Source organism: Scophthalmus maximus, chromosome 19, assembly GCF_022379125.1.
Source record: "Scophthalmus maximus strain ysfricsl-2021 chromosome 19, ASM2237912v1, whole genome shotgun sequence".
Taxonomy (NCBI): domain Eukaryota; kingdom Metazoa; phylum Chordata; class Actinopteri; order Pleuronectiformes; family Scophthalmidae; genus Scophthalmus; species Scophthalmus maximus.
Window position 1 is genome coordinate 1327501 of NC_061533.1, and position 20000 is coordinate 1347500.

Sequence of the window (20000 nt, forward strand, 5' to 3'; positions counted from 1 at the left end):
TGATCGTCTTTATATACAGTCACTGATCGTCTTTATATACAGTCTCTGATCGTCTTTATATACAGTCGCTGATCGTCTTTATATACAGTCGCTGATCGTCTTTATATACAGTCAGTGATCGTCTTTATATAAAGTCAGTGATCGTCTTTATATACAGTCAGTGATCGTCTTTATATAAAGTCAGTGATCGTCTTTATATTCAGTCAGTGATCGTCTTTATATACAGTCAGTGATCGTCTTTATATACAGTCAGTGATCGTCTTTATATACAGTCACTGATCGTCTTTATATACAGTCAGTGATCGTCTTTATATACAGTCAGTGATCGTCTTCATATACAGTCACTGATCGTCTTCATATACAGTCAGTGATCGTCTTCATATACAGTCACTGATCGTCTTTATATACAGTCACTGATCGTCTCTATATACAGTCACTGATCGTCTTTATATACAGTCAGTGATCGTCTTTATATACAGTCAGTGATCGTCTTTATATACAGTCAGTGATCGTCTCTATATACAGTCAGTGATCGTCTTTATATACAGTCAGTGATCGTCTTTATATACAGTCAGTGATCGTCTTTATATACAGTCAGTGATCGTCTTTATATACAGTCAGTGATCGTCTCTATATACAGTCAGTGATCGTCTCTATATACAGTCAGTGATCGTCTTTATATACAGTCAGTGATCGTCTTTATATACAGTCAGTGATCGTCTCTATATACAGTCAGTGATCGTCTTTATATACAGTCAGTGATCGTCTTTATATACAGTCAGTGATCGTCTTTATATACAGTCAGTGATCGTCTTTATATACAGTCAGTGATCGTCTCTATATACAGTCAGTGATCGTCTTTATATACAGTCAGTGATCGTCTTTATATACAGTCAGTGATCGTCTTTATATACAGTCAGTGATCGTCTTTATATACAGTCAGTGATCGTCTTTATATACAGTCAGTGATCATCTTTATATACAGTCAGTGATCGTCTTTATATACAGTCAGTGATCGTCTTTATATACAGTCAGTGATCGTCTTTATATACAGTCAGTGATCTTCTTTATATACAGTCACTGATCTTTTTCTCGGTGGTTTCAGGACGAAAAGTCAGAACTTCTGTCGTAATGAATTCAACATCACAGGATTGTGTAACCGCTCGTCGTGTCCACTGGCGAACAGTCAGTACGCCACCATCCGAGAGGAGAAAGGTAACGACGCGTCTTTTAACACGTTTTAGCCTCGAGATGTAGAAGTAGTATAGTAGTTTTAATGTTGTTCCGTCTGCAGGTCAGTGTTTCCTCTACATGAAAGTGATCGAACGAGCTGCGTTTCCTGCCAAGATGTGGGAGAAGGTGAGTTTGAACCAATCGGCACAAAGCATCCAATTTCCACGGCGACCTGCAGTCGTTACCAGACTGTAGAGTTTATTGTTTATGGAGGATAATAAACTTATAACTATAAATAAATTGTACAATAATATAACTTGAGCATAGAAATAATTGGTCTGAAGTGATTTATTATTTTAATGGACCGTAAATTGAATAAAAAATATGTTGCAATGTAAATCAATAATTAGTTCAAATTTAAAAAACAACATTTGTAGTCTTTTAACTGCCTGATTAAAATCTATTGATTCACTTTGGAATGAAGTCAATAATGTTTTCTTCGTGTGTGTTTGTGCGTGCAGGTGAAGCTAAGTAAGAACTATGAGAAAGCTCTGGAACAGATCGATGAGAATCTGATTTACTGGCCTCGGTTCATCAGACACAAGTGTAAACAGAGATTCACCAAAGTCACTCAGTACCTGATCCGCATGCGCAAACTGGTCCTGAAGAGACAGTAAGTACTGTGATCAATACTGATCAATCAAGAAATGCTACTCTTGTCTTAAACTGAATGTTTTCGCTTTTGGACATTTGAAGTCGTCGTTGTGACAAAAGATTCTTTGTATGTTCCTGAAGCTTCGTAGACAAAATAATTAATACTACGAAAATAAACGAGAATAATCAAGACATGAAACTTCATAATTAACAGTTTATCATACGATAATAACTTTGACTTCACCCGACCAGCAGACGAGTCCTGGACTCGTGACCTTCAACCAAGAGCTCTTGTTTTCTTCTTCGTTTGTTTATTAGTCGATAGGATTGCGCTAAAACAACTGAACCGTTTCCATGACAATTTTGTGGAGGGATGGAGCCTGTTGTCCACTTGACCTCTGACCTGTCACAACTCTGTTTCCAGGAGGAAGCTGGTTCCTCTCAGCAGGAAGGTGGAGCAGCGGGAGAAGCGGAAAGAGGTGAGTTGACGGCATTCGACTCTTGGTCGCGGTCGGACTCGGGACGTCACAGGTTGGAGCTCCTGTTGTTGCTGTTGTTTTTTTAAAACCGTCTTCTCGTCCCGTTTGCAGGAGAAAGCTCTGATTGCCGCTCAGCTGGACAACGCCATCGAGAAGGAGCTGCTGGAGAGACTCAAGCAGGGAACGGTAAGACTCCGATCTTCGGGAACCGCCGCTGTCGGCTGTAGAGCTAAAGTTGAAAATGTGATTGTAATGGAAAAATTGACGCAGTTGAATCAGGAAGACGGAGACCGTGGAAGTGTTTATTACCGTAGCTCCATATGTTGAGGAGATTTCTGGTTTGTTACACAGATCCACAGGTGGTCAGTGCAAGGGGTATCTCTGTTGGTGTATTTAACTCTCAGAATAATGACGTCATCAAAGGGTTAGGGTCTCACATTTAGGACAAAAGACCAACTTTACAACCACACTCAACATTCCCTTGACATCAACCATCTGAATTTTAAGGCCACACAATGTCTCAAATATGATTTTGTTTTTGTGTTTTCAGTACGGAGACATCTATAACTTCCCCGTCCACGCCTTCGACAAAGCTCTGGAAAAGCAGGATGCAGAGAGCGAGTCAGAGGAAGAGTCAGAGGAGGAGGAAGACGACAAGGTGACGGACAGAGGATGATCAGTGTCTGAGGGTTTCAGTCGTTCAGGTTTTTAAGAACAGCGTCTGATTCTGATTCTCTTGTGTCTTCGTCTGCAGGATGTCGGGAAGCGGGAGTTCGTAGCAGAGGAGGAAGTGGAGGAGAGCGACCTGAGCGACTTCGAGGTAAATATTATCCGAGTCCGACGTTCAATCAGTAAATCAAAAAAAGAATGTTTAGCGACAGTGGCGCCATGAGAGAATCCACTTCCTGTCAAGTTGAACTTTGTACCTACTGTGCCTCATTACGAGCTAACAGCTTAGCATGCTAACTTCAGAAAACACATTGATCCTTAAAAAAACCCAACTGTCGCACTTAAAATAATATGTCAGGACACGAGTCTGAGAAACGATGAAGCCACGTAGGGGTTGTTGTGATTAATATGTTCGTCTGTAATCGTCTGGTTTCTGGAACAGAACGTTTGACATTTGTTTTCATGAAACTTCACAATTATTGATCAAAAAAATAATGATAAGAATTTGATAGATATAATCGGTTTCTGCGTTTGTTTCCCGATATGAAAACGTTATTTTACAGAATGAACAGAAAAGAAAAGATGTTTGTGTTTTTCAATTCTAGTTATGTATACTTTATACATGAAAATATCAAGCGTCAGCTACATTTCTTTGTAGCTGACGATTGATTGACGCATCATTTCTGTCAATGATTCCTGCGCTGAGGCCGATGTACCATTTGTCTCCTGGTGTTTTTAAAGAGGATTCAGTGAATTGAGAAAATAAAAATGTGATTAGTTGAGGAACATTTTCACTGCAAGGAGGAAAAGTCTTTTCATGTCAGTTTAGTTTTTATATAAACTGTGTTTTGTAGAGATGAAGGTTAGTAGAAGCTTTTCAAAACAAAAAACAGACGCGTGAATATATTTTTCTTCTCTAAGGACATGAACAAGCTGAAGACGAGCAGTGACGAGGAGGAAGAGGAGGAGGAGTCAAGTGAAGAGGAGGAGGAGATGGAGACGGAGACGAAGGCCACCAGGTCTAAGGGCAAATCTCCGGCTAACGGCGCAGCAGCGGCGAGGAAGAAGCGAGCGTACGTGGAGATCGAGTACGAGCAGGAGACGGAGCCCGCCTCCAAGAGCATGTCCACGTAGTGATGTCAGCTGTCAATCAAACTGAGCAAGAGACTCTGTCGAGGACGCTATTGGTCGACGCTCACACAGGAAGTGACGCTCCGAGAGAAGTCAAGAGAAACGACCCCGATTATGATAAAGACGAGTTTCCCCCCGAGATTCAGTTAATCCAAGAATTAATCCACGAACAAGAGAAGTGAAATTGAAATACAGCAATAATTAGTGAATTTTTGAGTGAATCTTGTGTCTGTCACAGTCTCTCACTCGGTTCTGTGGGTTCTCCAGACGTCGGTGAAAGAGTCCGGTTCTGTCTCGACACAAACCTTCATTTACACACTTCAACGAAAATACTGCTTAAAATCGTTTGGTGTTTCAGAAACTGGATTCAGAGGTTTTTGAGTGAATAGATGAAAACAGGATCTGATCTGATGAATCGCCCACAGTGACTTTAACCTTGTACGTTGAAATGTTCTTTTGTTTCTATGTTGTTTTAAATGTTTGACGAACAACTCGTCGGCACAAAGGAAGATGACAAACGAGTAAATCCATTTACTTTACACGTTCCTCAAAATAAAATGCATATAAAAGTATTTCTCCAAATATTTTTATGTTTTCCTTGAACCTGCTGAAGTGGATGTTGATCATTAATGTCACTTTTAATTCCAGCTCCGGGTTTGTGGAGTCGTACATATTTGACTGTTGCACAAAATATTTTAATGACGATCGACCGACTTATGGATTAGTTGTCACTTCTCCACCAGGTAGAGCCGAGATTCTTCATGTGGTTTCAGTTCGATGTCGATATGGTAAGAAATAAAGTGTCATCAAAGAAATAAAAATGTCACAGCATTAAGTCAGAAAAAATATAGAATAGTAAAACATGCAATTTTGTTTGTATAGCGCCAAATCACAACATACAATATCTCAAGGCCCTTTACATAGGGAGGTCGAGACCTCAATATTATAGACAAATGTCTGTATAGTAAATATAGTATTGTCATGTCTTGAAAAGTGCCTTGAGATCATGTTTGTTGTAATCTGACGATATATATATACATACATGAAGTTAAAATGAATTTAATTGAGTCTAGAAACAAAAAATACGTCATAATACAATAAGTTGTAAACTAAGTCAAACATTTAATCGATTCATGAGCCATAAAAATGTCACTGTATGAGTGAACGTTATATTTAGTCAGGTAATATAGTGTATATTATTTTATGGTATAGTAAAAATAATATAGCATTGTAAGTAAAGTAGCTTTACCTGCCTCCATCTTTAAATCATAAGAGCAGAGAAGCACAGTGACGTCAGCGTATATACAGTATATATACTTTATTTACAAATAGCTGAGTCCCCGTGGTCGTACGATGACAAAGTACAGCTGAAGAAAAAATCATCACATTAAGAATATAAATAGTCAGAGAATCATAAAGAAGCATGTTTGTTACTTTGAGCTGACAAAGAAAAAATCAACGGACGTTACAGAACAGAGAGAAAAGAAGAGAAAGAACACGAGCACGTTACAGGAAGTGAGCGGGAAGAAAACTTTCTCAAACTTCACACAAATCATAACATTGAGATTTCTCTGATCGATCAGTTCAAACGTAATTATCATTACCCAAACAAATTTAGATGTTACATTAATTTAAAGATAAACGCCATGTTTTTTTTAATTTCACTTCCAGATCACTGATTAAAGTTAGAAATTGGGGAACGTCTTTACACAAAATGTGTCGCCGTTGCGCTGTGACAACACTGATCTCTTCCGTTCTCTAATGACACTTTTAACATTGTTTTAATGAGATGCTTTTGTTTTCAGTTGGCGAGGGAAGCTTCAGGGCGTCGGCCACAACAAAACTTGAAACTGTATGTTTTTCTTCATGATTCGTGACACTGGTCCCTGGAAACACCTCAAAATCTTTGAGTTAAATTTTTTTTTTAAAAACGCTCTTTCCTTAAAAACGTCCGCAGCAACGACTGCGTGCAGATTATCAAGTGATGGAAAAAGCAACGAGAAAAAATTGGAGGTCGGATGCGTTGGGGGTTTTTTACAGTGAGGGAGGGGCTTCGTTCATAAATCAAGCGTCACAGTTAAAGAAGGCAGCTGTCCACCAATCGGAGGACAGCGATCTCAAGCGAGAGTTTTGACTGGATACGATACGGACATGAGATCGAACGCCTCACGTGTCCCACAGTGGCTCCATGTGACATTTTTTAAGATAAACTGGTTTCATTCAAAACTCCACAGAGAAGGTACCGAGTCCCGGAGGCCACAACATCTGATTCAAGAGTAAAACAGAGTGTTTACGTGAAAGAGGTTGATTTCAATTTTTATCTTTAACGCCTCCAAATTGTGAAAATATATTTGAAAAAAAATACGTAAAATGTTCCAATCATAACTTTTAATGTCAAAATGATTTTTTAGTTCTTTAAAGATAAATGGGTTTTTTTCCAGCTTAACTGAATATTTGTGCTTTTCCTTTCAAAGCTGAGTTTTTCTTCTTTCTGTTCCTTGTTGAAACGTGTTTTATTGGCTTAAGTCACTGGGACGAATGTTTAACGTCATCAGCTGCTCGAGGGAAACCAAGCGTAATCTTTAAAAATGTCAAATTGTCACTCACGTGTTTTACTTGTGTACTTATTAATACTTTGACGTTCGTTGCTTCCAAGATTTTGTATGAAAGAAAACGTTCCTCGTGCCATTTAAAAAAAATCTCTGAATTCTTCCTGCTGTTTGAAACAGAATTGTTGAATATTATACCAAAATGATTTCCTCTGCTGAAGCAACAACACTGCACGTTAAACCAGAACCGTGACTTTGATCCATCGAGTGTTGAATCATAAAGGATCAAAGCTGCATTAAGTAGATTTGGTTTTCAAACACTTGATCGAAACCAAATCAATATTCGGTATGAAATGTTGACGCATCTGTCAATATTTTTCTCTCTCCAGCCTTAAAGTATAAAATAAAGAAGAGCGAGTCTGTCGGTGAACCGGTTCTTGTAGCACAGAGATCACATTAATTCATTTAAGTTAAATCATGTAGGTAGTTCACTATTGACTGTTAGAACAGTAGATGAAATTTGGAATTGATCCAAATCACACTTCATTTTGCAAAATGACCAAATGCTCCTTAAAATATCAGTTGCAGATTTTTTTGGAACAAATAATAGTTAGTCCAACTTTTGCCGAGACCTTCATCAAACAACGACAACAGAAACCATCCCAGTGAACTGTGATTCCAGAATAGTGTTAAAAACTAATAAAACAAAAGGCAGTAATAAATTAAAAGAATCTGAGACGCTTCCACTCACGTCTTTTTTCTTCCCTCAATACGCATTTAATTACGAGGGATGTAAAAAATGGCCACTAGGGGGAACTGTAACATTCAAAAATAAACTGCATTTATATTTGATTAAAGAACAAAAATGATGAAAATCTATCCTGAACTTCCAGTGAGACATTCTAGTTCAGGTGAGCCGTGTTTCTTCTTGTGAGCTCTCTCTCCACAGACAAGTTATTAGTTATAATATTTAGATTCAAAACAGGTTGAGTGTGGAGTTGCAGAGATTGTGTGTATTTGGGGGAGTGGAAGGTCTTCAAGGGTCCGACAAGTCTACTTTCTGTGGGGCAGCGTCTTCTTTTTTAATTTAATCCTTATCCATGCTGGATTGAGATCAAACCGAGCACTTTGGACCCATAAAGAAATCTGATAGGTGCAATGCTTCGCATGTGTAGGCGACCGTGTGCATGCGTGTTAATATGTGTTTCTTCGTAAGATAACACTCTTCTGTTGACATTTTCTGATGATTTCTGCAACCCCCCACTTTCTCCTGCTGGGATTCAAAGTGGCCCTCCAGTGATTTAGACGTGGTCGGACAACACATCATGCAAAGTTTGTATTTTAAGGCTTTTTAGTATTGCACATTGATAAAGATGGAGAACTTCAGAGAGACATGCAGCGGTTAAGAAACCCTGACTTTCAAGATCATGATATGGGTCAAACACAAGAAAACCTCGGATATGAAGTCCGTCAGTGACGGACCCACGCTTTCTGTTGTTCAGTATACTACAGTCTTCGAGCAGCGTCGAGTGAAAGGTTCAGGGTCATTCTGCTCCACCGCAGTCAAAACATTACGCCACCAAGCATGATGAGAAAATCCCCATGTGACAAAATCAGTGGAGAACTGCTTGTACCTGCATCCGGGGGACTGGACGGAAGTCTGACAAAGACAATATAAAGCTGGAATGCACCCGAGAAGATACATTTGACCACAACACTGGATGTGTCTTTCAATCCGCATTACCAACATGGTGTAAATGCGATGGGTCGGCAGTCCACACAGGACAGATGATGGAATAATTCAAACCAAGTAATCCGGCAGGGCAGCGAGTTTCACCAGACGGGATTGTTTAGAACCTCGTGAGACGAGGTAGGAAATCGAGCAGAGGAAGAAAAGGTTTAACGAGGAAGAAGGAATTTACCAGAGGCGAGTTCAGACGTCCAGGCCACTCTGTGATAGAATTTATGGTTTTAAAGCAGGAATTTTAAGAGATTTCTAACTGAACAACAAACGATGGCATATCACACATACAAGACACAAATACTAATATAGATTGAGAAGAAGTCAGAGCCGGGCGTATGGACGATCTGGAGTTACAGCAGACGGGGTCAGGATTAGCATGTGGGCTCTAGATTTGAAGACTTGTGAAAAGGTTGTCCTTGAATTGGACTGGGAGCGGTCCAACTTGAGCCGAGGTTCCGAATCTGTTCATAGGAATGTCCGGACTTGGAACTTGGGCGATCCGAATTTGAGAGAAGCCGTCCAGATTTGGACTGTAGGAGAGTGCGAATCCAAGCACTGTATCTTTACTTGTCTCTAGGTAATAGCTGTTTCCGTTTGGGACAGACGTAGTTTCAAATTTGGACTACCCTCACCTTTGGTCCAAAGGTAGGCCTGGACGTGGGGTGAAGGAAGTCCAGCTAGAGCCTCGTCTCTGGATGTCAGCAGCGATTTCTCAGTGGAACTTGAGTGATCTGTATTTTGGTGTAGATCAGATTTAGGTTGTAGGTTGGTCTCAATTATTGTTCTGTATCTATGCATCTTTTAGGACTTGGGGGTTTTAGTAGTCAAAAATTTGAGGGATAATCAAATCTGGACCACCCATGCTAGATAGTCTAAACTTGGAATGGTGTGGAGGGTTCGAAGTGGTCCTTTCCTGGGACTTGAACAGTCCAGCACGGCCGACCTTAAGCTCAAGCATAACTAAAAATGAGAGCTGATAGCATTCTCACTTATGTCCAGATTTAGAGAGTCCAAGGTTAGAATGAACTAGACTGACTGAAGTTTGGGCCGCACGTGTCTGGATGTGAGGTGAAAACAGTCTCAAGACAGATTTGAATAAAGGCAACAGAGATTTGGGCTGTGAGTTGGTCCAAATTTGAGAAATGTATTTTTGTTCGTCTCTTGAGACGATGGTTGTTTCACATTCTGAATGATGTTACTATCAAATTTAGACAACCCTTGACTGAGTTGGACCAACAGAGTTTTAAACTCAGGATAGACCAGAGAGTACTCTGGGTTCTGGGATGACGGCTGTCTTACTCTAGACTTGGAACAGTCCATCTTGGCGAAGGTTCGGACCAAGCGTGCCTGGATGTGGGCTGAAGGCAGTCTGGATCGTGATCAATTGGGGTGTGTCAGAGGGAGACCTGGTGTGTTCCGGGTGTGGACCTTGAGTGGTTGGGATTTATGCTGAGGGATTAATTTTATGCCGTTTACCATGGTTTAAATTTGGGAGTTGTCCAACAAATTGTCCAACTGCTTGAGGGAATCCTTGGTGGATGGTTGAATTGGCCACTGAACGGTGGTCTGCTAATGAAATTCAGCTAAATCTTGTTTGATGCACTCTGGACAGAAGAGGGATGTTAGTGCCTAGAGGCGAGGGGGATCTGTGTGTACGTATCTGTCTCTCTCCGTCCGTCCGTCGGTCCGTTTGATGGGTCTGTAGTTTCTGTCTGTGGTTAGCAGCTGCAGCCCTCTTTAGCCGGCTGGCTGTCGGCGTTGAGGCGGCCTCCCTGTGGCGCTGACGGTTTGTGCTGGACTCCCGACTCAGCAGCGTTCAGGTCCAGACTGCCATCTTGGATGTTCTGGTAGATCCTCTTGGCTGCCTCCAGGAAGGCCTCCTCCACATTCTCCCCTCTGAGGAAGAGAAAGAGCCAGGACAGGGGAGAGAAGGAGCAAATGATCAAGATACAAAATAAAAATTCTTCAAATCGATCAAATGTTATTTGTAAGGCCCATATTCACAAATCGTAATTTGCACAAGGTACTGGATAATCTGGACAAAGGGGCAGAGCCAGGAGTGTTTGACATTTTCTGGATCCGCACAAAACAGATCAGACAGGATGTTGTTCATTAATTTGGCAAAGAAATATTTCATGGGCCTTGATGAAAAAACCTTTCTAGATTTGTGTGTGTGTTCGTACTTACGTCTTAGCACTGGCCTCTAGAAACAGCAAACCTGGAGGCAGAGATCAGAACCAGTCGGTCAGTCTGACATCCGGTTTTAACGTAATGTTCTGTACATTTTAACAATCTTCCGCTCACTCACCGTTCTCCTCTGCAAACTGTTTGGCCTCCTCGTACGTCACGTCTCTCTGAGCCTCCAGATCGGCCTTGTTGCCGATCAGAATGATCACCTGAAATACATCCGTCATTAGACAAAGTGATCAACCAACTGATCATTGATCTTGATCTTGGTGTGTGTGTGTGCAGACTCACTGTGTTTGGGTTGGTCAGGTTCCGGGCATCTGTCAACCAGCTGCTCAGGTGATTATAAGTACTTCTCCTGAAACACAAAGAAAATAATAACGTTATTCTTCAACAGCATCGACAGTCTCCAGCCACACGAGCAGCACAGATTTACACGTGTGTGTAAACCCATAACAGATTTAGTTCAAGAGACAGGAAATGTACAGGCGCCAGTACCTGGTGATGTCGTAGACCATCAGGGCCCCGGCGGCCCCCCTGTAGTACGACCTGGTGACGGCCCGGAACCGCTCCTGACCGGCCGTGTCCCAGATCTGCAGCTTCACCTTCTGACTGTGGACCTCCATGATCCTCGTCCCGAACTCCACCCCGATGGTGTGGGGACAGTCGGCCATAACTGCACACGTAAAAAAAAAAATTGTTTATGGAAAACAGAAGAAGAAGAAGAAGAGGATTCAATCAGCGGTTTGTCTTTCTTTTTTTTTAAAGCAAACAAGAGAAAAAATTCACCGGTTCAATCTTCTAAAAATCGGAGTCCATTTTAAATTACCATCATTTCGACCACAGTTCAACAGTGAAAAGAGATTTTATTAAGACAAAGTCAAAAGAACAGAAAATCAATATGTGGTGATTGATATAGATGCTGTGATGGTCTGAGGGTTGTGGGCGTGTCCACAGGCTGATGGGAAACACGGAGCCGCTTTGAAAAATTGATTCATCTTAACAATCATCGTTCAAAGTAACTGAATAAGAATAAGAATAAGAAGAAGAAGAAGAAGAAGAAGAGGAGACTCACATTTCTTCTCTGTGAACTGATGCAGCAGACACGACTTCCCGACTCCCATGTCACCTGGAGACAGAAACAACGTCACTGATGATGAGAACACAGGAAGAGGACGGTCCTGTCACACGATCTGTGTCTGGACTGTCGCTCTTTAAGACTACGTTACCCATGACCCTCAGCTGCTGTTTGATCTCTTTCTTTAACACGTATCGCACAACACGTGAATATGAACTTGATCATTTTTATTGACCTCAACAACAGCTGTTGTGTCCACGTTTGTTGACATCAGAATAAATGTCGACAACAGTCCAGCAACGTCTCGCTGCTTCTGTCCTCTCATCTGTTCTCGTCATATGATGAATCAATGATTGATAAATAAAATGTTCAGAAAATATTTATTTCTTAGTGTTTTTCTAAAATGTTGGATAACATTCCTCCCAGCAGCAGCGACACACGTCGTGTGGGACTTGCACCGACGAACAAGCTCACATGAATCAGTATCAAAAAAACTTTTATATTGTTTATCGCGACAATTTATCGCGCAACAAAAACAAGTTATGGTGCCGAGGGCGACGCGTTCACTGATTTCACAGAGAGTAATCCATGAAAACTATCAGACACATGACTGAGTCTGTTTGGTGATTGGTTGAATCTAAAGGGGAAGTTGGGCCTTGAACCCGACTCAAGTCCAGGTCTGGTTAACAAATAATTAGTAAAAGTGCAGCAGTGAAATGTCACAGAGAGAGGTTGTGATGTGATGAGTCGCAGGAGAGCTTGTTCAGTCACATCGACTCGACACACGGTGCTGACGTCACCGATCAGCTGCTCACCGATGATGATGTACTTGAAGATGTACGAGTAGTTGTAAGGTGCGGCCGTCATCTTGATCCTGTGGAGAACAAACCGACAGTGTGTCAGTCTCTCTCTCTCTCACACACACACACACACACACACACACACACACACACACACACACACACACACACACACACACACGGAAGCAGCTAGGCTAGGCTAACACACAGATCTCAGGCTAAACACCCACCGTTAAACACCGTGACAGTCGTGCGGGACGAGAGCAGCTCGGCTCGGCTCGGCTGTTAACCCCCATCAGGTGACTCCCCTCTCTGGGAAAACCTCCCCCCTGCTAGCTTAGCGCTGCAGCTAACCGGCTACAAGCTGCAGTTGAGTCTACGCCTTGCTAACAGCTAACAGCTAACAGCTAACAGCTAACAGCAGGAGGCGACATTTGTCAAGACCCGCGACAGACCCGTCCCGTGAAGACCCGGACCCACCGTGTGTGTTGTGATGCTGTAGTTTTTCCTCCCGGTCCCGGTGTCTCTCTGGTTCAACCGCTGCTGACACGGACACTTGTCTTCGTTAGCCCGTTAGCTCGTTAGCCTGCTGAGCCTGTCAGGAAACCGTTCCCTCTTCCGCGGTTCTTCTTCTGCGGTGACAAAAACAGGAGGCACCGCGAGAGTGACAGGCTTTCTACCGCCGCCCAGCGGACGATCGAACCACTGCATTTATTCAGTGGACACTCGGTTTTTATTCACTACGAATGTTTTAAATAAAGTTACACAAACATTTAAAAAACATTTATTTCAACAAGCGTTTTTTTTTATAAATTATCTAATTATTAATAAATGTTAAATTAATTTGTTTAAATGCATGTATCTAAAGTGTTTGAGACATTATCAGTAATCATTTAATATCATTAAAGTGTTTATTAACGTATTTATGAACAACTCTTCACTGGAGAAGCTGAAACTATCATTATTATTAATATCATTATTATTTCAATCGTGATTATTTTTTACAGGATAAAAACATCAGACATTAATACAACATCAACATTTCAAAACTTCAACAATCAGAGGCGAAGATGATAAATCATACATTTTTAATGTTTAGTGTTTAGTCCAACATCAACAAAGACATATTCTCCTGAGATTATTAAATTCAGTAAATATAAAAAAAAGCAGATGCAAATAAGTGATAAAACACAAATCCTCATTGATTCGTGGTCGTCATATGTACAGGTCATAATAAGATTGTGCTGATCACGTGAGAACAAAACCAAAACTGTTATAATGTCAACGACATCAAACGAGGACCATGTGAGATAAAAATGAAATAAAGATTCAAACTAATTCACACCAGTGGTTAATGGAAACCACTGAACAGAGTTTTACGCAAAGTCACAAAATGTTTTCACACGTAAAAAACACACAATCTGAAGACTCTGGTCAGCGTGACGTCACGGTCGTCTACTGCTGCGTCTGTGGACGGATTCATGATCAGACCCGTCAGGTCCAGAAGAACCTATGAATAAAATGTGTTACACTACACCTCCCAACTCGGATCTCCGAGCCAGGAAGTCGGGGTGGGGGTTTTTCCGAGATTATACTGGAACGATAAACTTGACTTCCGACTTCCGAGGTGTAACGAAATAACTAAAATCAAAATAACATACAGAGCCGGACCTGGTCATTGGTGCTGGAGACCCGGTCCCTGCTGCAGGTCGGACATGCTGTTGACCTCTGACCTGTACATGTCACAGGATTGTCTGATTGGTTGCCTGAGGGAGAAGCACTTGTACAGGTGTTCCTAATAAAGTGTTCACTGAGTGTGTGTGTGTATATATATATATATTTATATATATACGTACATATATATATATATATATATATATATATATATATATGTATATATATGTTAACAGCAGTCGTAGAGGCTGATACAGACATGATGAAGTTCTAAACAAACAATCCACAGTGGAGGTCAGAGGTCAGACGACCCGTCAGGTGACTGGACTGTGGACGGTAGGCGATGATTGGACGGCTGGTGTCAAGCCGCAGCTTTAGTTTCCCACTCCTAAAAAACAAACAGCACAGATATATGGAATATCAAATATTCTGTAACATATATATATATATTATACTGTATATAGTATATGTATAACGTCAGGTAACGAGTGTGGAGTCGACCGACCTTCCTCCTCTGGAAAACCTTCCCATGTTCGATGAACAGCGCTGACGGAGCTCGTCTCAGAGAGTTTTTAGCCGAGGCCGTCCGTCGCAGCAGAGGGTTCAGGAAGCCCGCCTGGACCAGAGGAGACCAGAGGAGACCAGAAAAGACCAGCAGAGACCATCAGAGACCAGAAGAGACCAGAAGAGACCATCAGAGACCAGAAGAGACCATCAGAGATCAGAAGAGACCAGAAGAGACCATCAGAGATCAGAAGAGACCAGAGGAGACCAGAACAGACCAGAACAGACCAGAAGAGACCCTCAGAGACGCTCAGAGACCAGAAGAGACCATCAGAGACCAGAAGAGATCAGAAGAGACCAGAGGAGTCCAGAGGAGAGCATCAGAGACCAGAGGAGACCAGAACAGAGCAGAGGAGACCAGAAGAGACCACCAGAGACCAGAAGAGACCATCAGAGATCAGAAGAGACCAGAGGAGTCCAGAGGAGAGCATCAGAGACCAGAGGAGACCAGAACAGAGCAGAGGAGACCAGAAGAGACCACCAGAGACCAGAAGAGACCATCAGAGATCAGAAGAGACCAGAAGAGACCAGAAGAGACCAGAAGAGACCATCAGAGATCAGAAGAGACCAGAGGAGTCCAGAGGAGAGCATCAGAGACCAGAAGAGACCATCAGAGATCAGAAGAGACCAGAGGAGTCCAGAGGAGAGCATCAGAGACCAGAAGAGACCAGAAGAGACCATCAGAGACCATCAGAGACCAGAGGAGACCAGAACAGACCAGAACAGACCAGAAGAGACCAGAAGAGACCAGAAGAGACCAGAAGAGACCATCAGAGACCATCAGAGATCAGAGGAGACCAGAGGAGAACGACCATCAAGGCCAATGACCAGCTCGTGTGTTAAACGTTCACTGCGCCGCCTCTCACCTGAGCGCGCTCAGAGCAGACGGCCAGCGACTGTCGGAAAGAGCTGCGTTTGTTTTGCTTCCCGGCCGACGCCAGGTTGATCTCGGATCCGGCCCTCAGCGGCGCCGGCCTCTTCCCGGTCAGCTCCAGCTTCTGGACGCTCCGCTCCACGTCTCCCGCCTTCCGGTCTGAAACACAGCGATCAGCGGAGTCTGACATCGTCCCACATCATTAAGAAATGTACTTAGAGATTTAAAACAGGGATTGAGGATGATTATTAAAATAATAAGCTGCATTAGTTTAGCACCTTTCTTCACAAAGTTAGAGGAGGCGTCAGTAAACGGTAAAACAACTATAACATTTAATGATGCATTATAGCTTTTTGCACGTTGGTGGGGCCCCATGTCGTGCAGGAGGTGCCCTTTTAATTTTGCGCCCCTGCTCCTCGAACAGCCGGAGTCCACCACTGGTCACGTCTACTGAGGCGCAACAGAAACGTGGACGAGCCGGTGTAAATGTTAGGAAAGATTAAATCTTTGAAATGAATCTAAACTGGAAGGAACAGGACTGAACAGACGTCTGGAAAACAAAAACCAGAATCAGACATTAACCCAGACGTCTTGAATCCGGATCATTGGACACGTCTCTCTGGTAAATGTGTTGGTCCCAGTACAACACTCGCTTCATGTTCTTCATCTCTCCTCTCCTCTTCACGTCGTACCTGTGGGTTCAGGTGGAACTGTGACTCACTGTGGCTGCTGAGCACCGCGTTGCTGTAGGTCGCCGAGTCTCTGGACGACACCGAGCTGCAGCCAACGGAATCCTGGGAGCTGTGCAGCTGCGGCGCACACAGACGAGACATGAATATGAATTTACACATATTTGAATCTGTGTGTGTGCGAGCGCTCGTACTATGTGCTGCAGGATGGAGGTGTTGGAGTAGATGGGCGGGTCCCGGCCTTCTGCACTCAGGTGGAAGGGATCGTCCATGTAGGCGTCGGAGGTGGGGAACCTCCCAGTCTGCAGCCCGCTGAGGAGGGAGAGGGGGAGAAGGAGGAGAAGAAGAAGAAGAAGGAGAAGAAGAAGAAGAAGGAGAAGGAGAAGAAGAAGGAGAAGGAGAAGAAGACGTCATGTGACAGAAAGGGACTTATGGAGGATGATGAAAACAAAAACCAAAGTTTGACGTGTCCTTCACTACTGACGGTGCTCCGTCACCGTGACGACATCCAGTGACCCTCACCTGGGAGCTCCGCCTGTGCCCTCCTGTGTGCGGTCGTCACGGTGACCGTGGTCGACAGCTGCGTCCTGCAGCAGCTTCAGCCAGCGCTCCCTCTCCTCCGGACCGCTGACCTGAGGGGAAGGAGCACGGAGACCGACTGAGACTGAGTTTTGATCTTGATCATAATTCTGATTTTTCTCTCAGATTATTATGATTTATTAGTGTCGCTCACCTCCAGCACGGCGACCTGGTCACCGAGCATGCTCAGTGTGATCCTGTGGGAGCGGTCGGTGTCGGGCCCGGCTCGCACCTCGCAGCCTCGGAGCTGGACGGTGTACTGAGGAGCTCGCTCCCTCGTCCCCTCCTCCTCCTCCTCCTCCTCTCCGAACATGTTGAGGAGCCCCGCCTCCACCCGACACAGAAGACTCTGCCACTGACAGTTCATCAGCACGTTCAGGAAACCTGTCCGTCACAAACAGGGCAGCCGATTGGTCGACACAGGAGTTCCCTGTTTGTCTGAGCGATGGTTCGTGTCACGTCACTGTGACGTGACGGATCACTGAACTGGTCAACTGGGCGTCTGTGGCTCAGGAGACAGAGACGGTCGTCCACTCGCCAGAAGGTCGGTTGGTCGATTCCTTGAGTTATAACCCTCACCTGTCTCTGACGGATCTTCAGTGTGTGAATGTCACGTTAATGTGACTGTAAAGAGCCTGAGAGGCTGATGACACCAGACCATTTACCTGGGGCCCAAGGGTCAGGGGGTCAGGGGGTCAGGGGGCAGGGGCCCAAGGGTCAGGGGGTCAGGGGTCAGGGGTCAGGGCCCAAGGGTCAGGGGTCAGGGCCCAAGGGTCAGGGGGTCAGGGGTCAGGGGGTCAAGGGGTCAGGGGTCAGGGCCCAAGGGTCAGGGGTCAGGGGTCAGGGCCCAAGGGTCAGGGGGTCAGGGGGTCAGGGGTCAGGGGGTCAGGGGGTCAGGGGGTCAGGGGTCAGGGGGTCAGGCGTCAGGGGGTCAGGGGTCAGGGGCCCAAGGGTCAGGGGGTCAGGGGGTCAGGGGTCAGGGGGTCAGGCGTCAGGGGCCCCTGTACCTCAAAAAGACAGAAAATACTCAAAATAACTACAAAGAGAGAATTGAGTGAAAGAAGACTCGTCTTTGTAATACGACTGAAGGTTTCAGAGTAAAGTGAAATAAAAGATGCTGTTGATGAAGTGTCATTGTGTTTCTGACTCTCACAGGACACGGACGTGACGTGTGGAAGAAAAGAGTCAAATTTAATATATTACTTTCATTTTGCTGGAGTTTGTGTCCACAGCGACTAACGTCGAGGTGGAAGTACTGTAGCGTTACAGCTGCAGCCGACACAGGGATGACCAGGAATTGAAGCCACAACCTTCTGTACCAAGGTCAGTGGTGAAACCCACTGAGCCATGACACCACATTATTGATTTGTTAACTGTCTGAACCTGAAAGGTGGAAGTTCTGTTTGTACCTTTGTGTTTGTGGAGGCTGAAGACAGACGAAGGGTTCTCCTCCTCCTCAGTCTGGACTGTACTGGACTGAAGAGACACACACTTTACTGTCAAGCTGTGAGTGTGTGTGTGTGAGTGTGTGTGTGTGAGTGTGTGTGTGTGTGAGTGTGTGAGTGTGTGTGTGTGTGTGTGTGTGAGCGTGTGTGTGTGTGAGTGTGTGTGTGTGTGTGTGTGTGTGTGTGTGTGTGTGAGTGTGTGTGTGTGTGTGTGTGTGTGTGTGTGTGTGAGTGTGTGTGTGTGAGTGTGTGTGTGTGTGTGAGTGTGTGTGTGTGAGTGTGTGTGTGTGTGTGTGTGTGTGTGTGAGTGTGTGTGTGTGTGTGAGTGTGTGTGTGTGTGTGTGTGTGTGTGTGTGTGTGTGTGTGTGTGTGTGTGTGTGTGTGCACCTCACCCTGCAGGACAGAAGCTGCTCCGACGATCGACGAGTCTCCTCTTCACCTCCAACACTCACCTCCTCGATCACCTGCTCACGGAGTGAACACACACACACCAACTATATTCATATTGCTCATGTACAGTATATTTCGTATTTCCTTATTTCCGTCCCAACGAGGGCTCGCGTCCCTCCAAAGGGCCGCCAGGTGAACCTGAGCGGTCTTCAGAAGATTGTCAACTCTGTTTTCTATAATTGTTTGTGATGCGATGGTGATTTGACAAAAGGTCAAAAGGTCTCGGACTCCTGCTACAGTTTAAATCTGTGCATTTTATCAGATTATCAAAGAGTTTTAAAAGGCTGATCCCTGAAGAAACATGAAAATGAATATTCTGAAGAACAGTGAATCAGATCTGAAACTGAGACGCGTGTACATGTGAGTGACGGAGGTGTGGTGCCGCTGACCCTCCTCCACTCGTCCGCCTGCTGGAAGCTGCCGTAGCCCAGCACCAGCGTCTCGGAGCCCGGCAGCAGCAGCTTGAGCTGGTGCTGGATCTTCCTGTTGCTCTTGGACTTGTAGACGAGCTGACAGCCGAGCAGGTTCAGCTCCAGGTGAGGCAGCAGGTCCCGAGCGCACTTGTAACACTGACGCACACAAAAGAGACACATCAAGAGACAGAGTGGGTCCATGTTGAGAAGCTGAGGAGTTTGATCCCACAGCGTCTAGTGGACGTTACGTGAACTGCAGCTCAAGATTCTGCTACAGCGGGAAAAAACGTTTTGTCTTAAAGCCCCAGTGTGAAATTTGTGTAATTTTCAGGCGACTTCTGGTTGTAAAGTGTCAAACCGCAACCAACTGAGCACCCGACAGGGGACACTTTATGGTGACGCACCGCTGAATCCATTTCCTGTTTCCAGCAGCGTCTGAAAATTCTACGTGAACGTTCGACTACAAATTGTCACGTACAATTTTGTAAAGGTGCCGGCATTTTATACAGTGACGCCATGAAGCCGAGGATCATGGGTAATATGCGCCGGTCTGCTGTGTTTTTTGCAGATTCATCGGTTTTGTTTTCTTGCTCATTAGAAAAAACTTTACTCAGTGATGACCAGGCGTGTCTGCAGGGGGCGCTGCCGCTCAGCTACATGATGCTCACCAGCAGCACGTGGTTCCTGACGATGAACAGCTGTTTGGTCCACTGTCCCAGCCACTTCCTCCTCCACAGGTAACCGCAGAGCCGGGACTCGGGGGCGGGCCTTAGGCAGGGCTGAGAGGCGCTCCACTGGATGTAGTGAGCTCTGTCCTTCACAGGCCCCTCCCCCTCCTCGTCCTCATC

The 20000-nt window shown here is 44.4% G+C and overlaps 3 protein-coding genes across 4 annotated transcripts in view; 1 reads left to right on the forward strand and 2 right to left on the reverse strand.

The window, feature by feature from the left end:
• mak16 (MAK16 homolog (S. cerevisiae)) overlaps window positions 1-4678 on the forward strand; it is a 6410-nt gene extending 1732 nt beyond the window's left edge. The window contains exons 3-10 of the mRNA XM_035639082.2: window positions 1106-1215; window positions 1295-1359; window positions 1695-1846; window positions 2252-2306; window positions 2418-2492; window positions 2857-2964; window positions 3061-3126; window positions 3897-4678. Of these exons, the coding sequence (XP_035494975.1) occupies window positions 1106-1215; window positions 1295-1359; window positions 1695-1846; window positions 2252-2306; window positions 2418-2492; window positions 2857-2964; window positions 3061-3126; window positions 3897-4109 (844 nt within the window). The 3' untranslated portion in view covers window positions 4110-4678. The remainder of the gene's footprint in view (window positions 1-1105; window positions 1216-1294; window positions 1360-1694; window positions 1847-2251; window positions 2307-2417; window positions 2493-2856; window positions 2965-3060; window positions 3127-3896) is intronic.
• Window positions 4679-5409: 731 nt separating this feature from the next.
• Window positions 5410-13105, reverse strand: LOC118313556 (ras-related protein Rab-14). Its single transcript, XM_035639083.2, has 8 exons — window positions 12945-13105; window positions 12480-12538; window positions 11662-11715; window positions 11085-11262; window positions 10878-10944; window positions 10708-10795; window positions 10587-10617; window positions 5410-10295 (listed from the first exon to the last, which is right to left on the reverse strand). Exons 2-8 carry the CDS (start codon window positions 12529-12531, stop codon window positions 10118-10120), a joined length of 648 nt encoding a protein of 215 aa, XP_035494976.1. The 5' UTR covers window positions 12532-12538; window positions 12945-13105; the 3' UTR covers window positions 5410-10117.
• A 430-nt stretch (window positions 13106-13535) lies between these two features.
• Window positions 13536-20000, reverse strand: part of si:dkey-220o5.5 (actin filament-associated protein 1-like 2) — a 19515-nt gene continuing 13050 nt past the window's right edge. For both annotated transcript variants that reach the window (XM_035639861.2, XM_035639862.2), the window contains exons 6-16: window positions 19821-20000; window positions 19129-19308; window positions 18682-18753; window positions 18254-18320; window positions 16999-17228; window positions 16788-16897; window positions 16460-16577; window positions 16298-16385; window positions 15569-15735; window positions 14644-14754; window positions 13536-14526 (exon numbers count right to left, since the gene is read on the reverse strand). The exon at window positions 19821-20000 is cut by the window's right edge and continues 47 nt beyond it. In XM_035639861.2, the coding sequence (XP_035495754.2) occupies window positions 14500-14526; window positions 14644-14754; window positions 15569-15735; window positions 16298-16385; window positions 16460-16577; window positions 16788-16897; window positions 16999-17228; window positions 18254-18320; window positions 18682-18753; window positions 19129-19308; window positions 19821-20000 (1350 nt within the window). In that variant the 3' untranslated portion in view covers window positions 13536-14499. The remainder of the gene's footprint in view (window positions 14527-14643; window positions 14755-15568; window positions 15736-16297; window positions 16386-16459; window positions 16578-16787; window positions 16898-16998; window positions 17229-18253; window positions 18321-18681; window positions 18754-19128; window positions 19309-19820) is intronic.

Coding starts and splice junctions, on each gene's coding strand:
- LOC118313556 (XM_035639083.2), bottom strand. CDS start 12,531: ATGACGGCCGCACCTTACAACTACTCGTACATCTTCAAGTACATCATC. Junction 11,716..12,479: donor CTTCAAGTACATCATCATCG/GTGAGCAGCTGA, acceptor TTCTGTCTCCAG/GTGACATGGGAGTCGGGAAG. Junction 10,618..10,707: donor ACAGTTTGCAGAGGAGAACG/GTGAGTGAGCGG, acceptor CTCTGCCTCCAG/GTTTGCTGTTTCTAGAGGCC.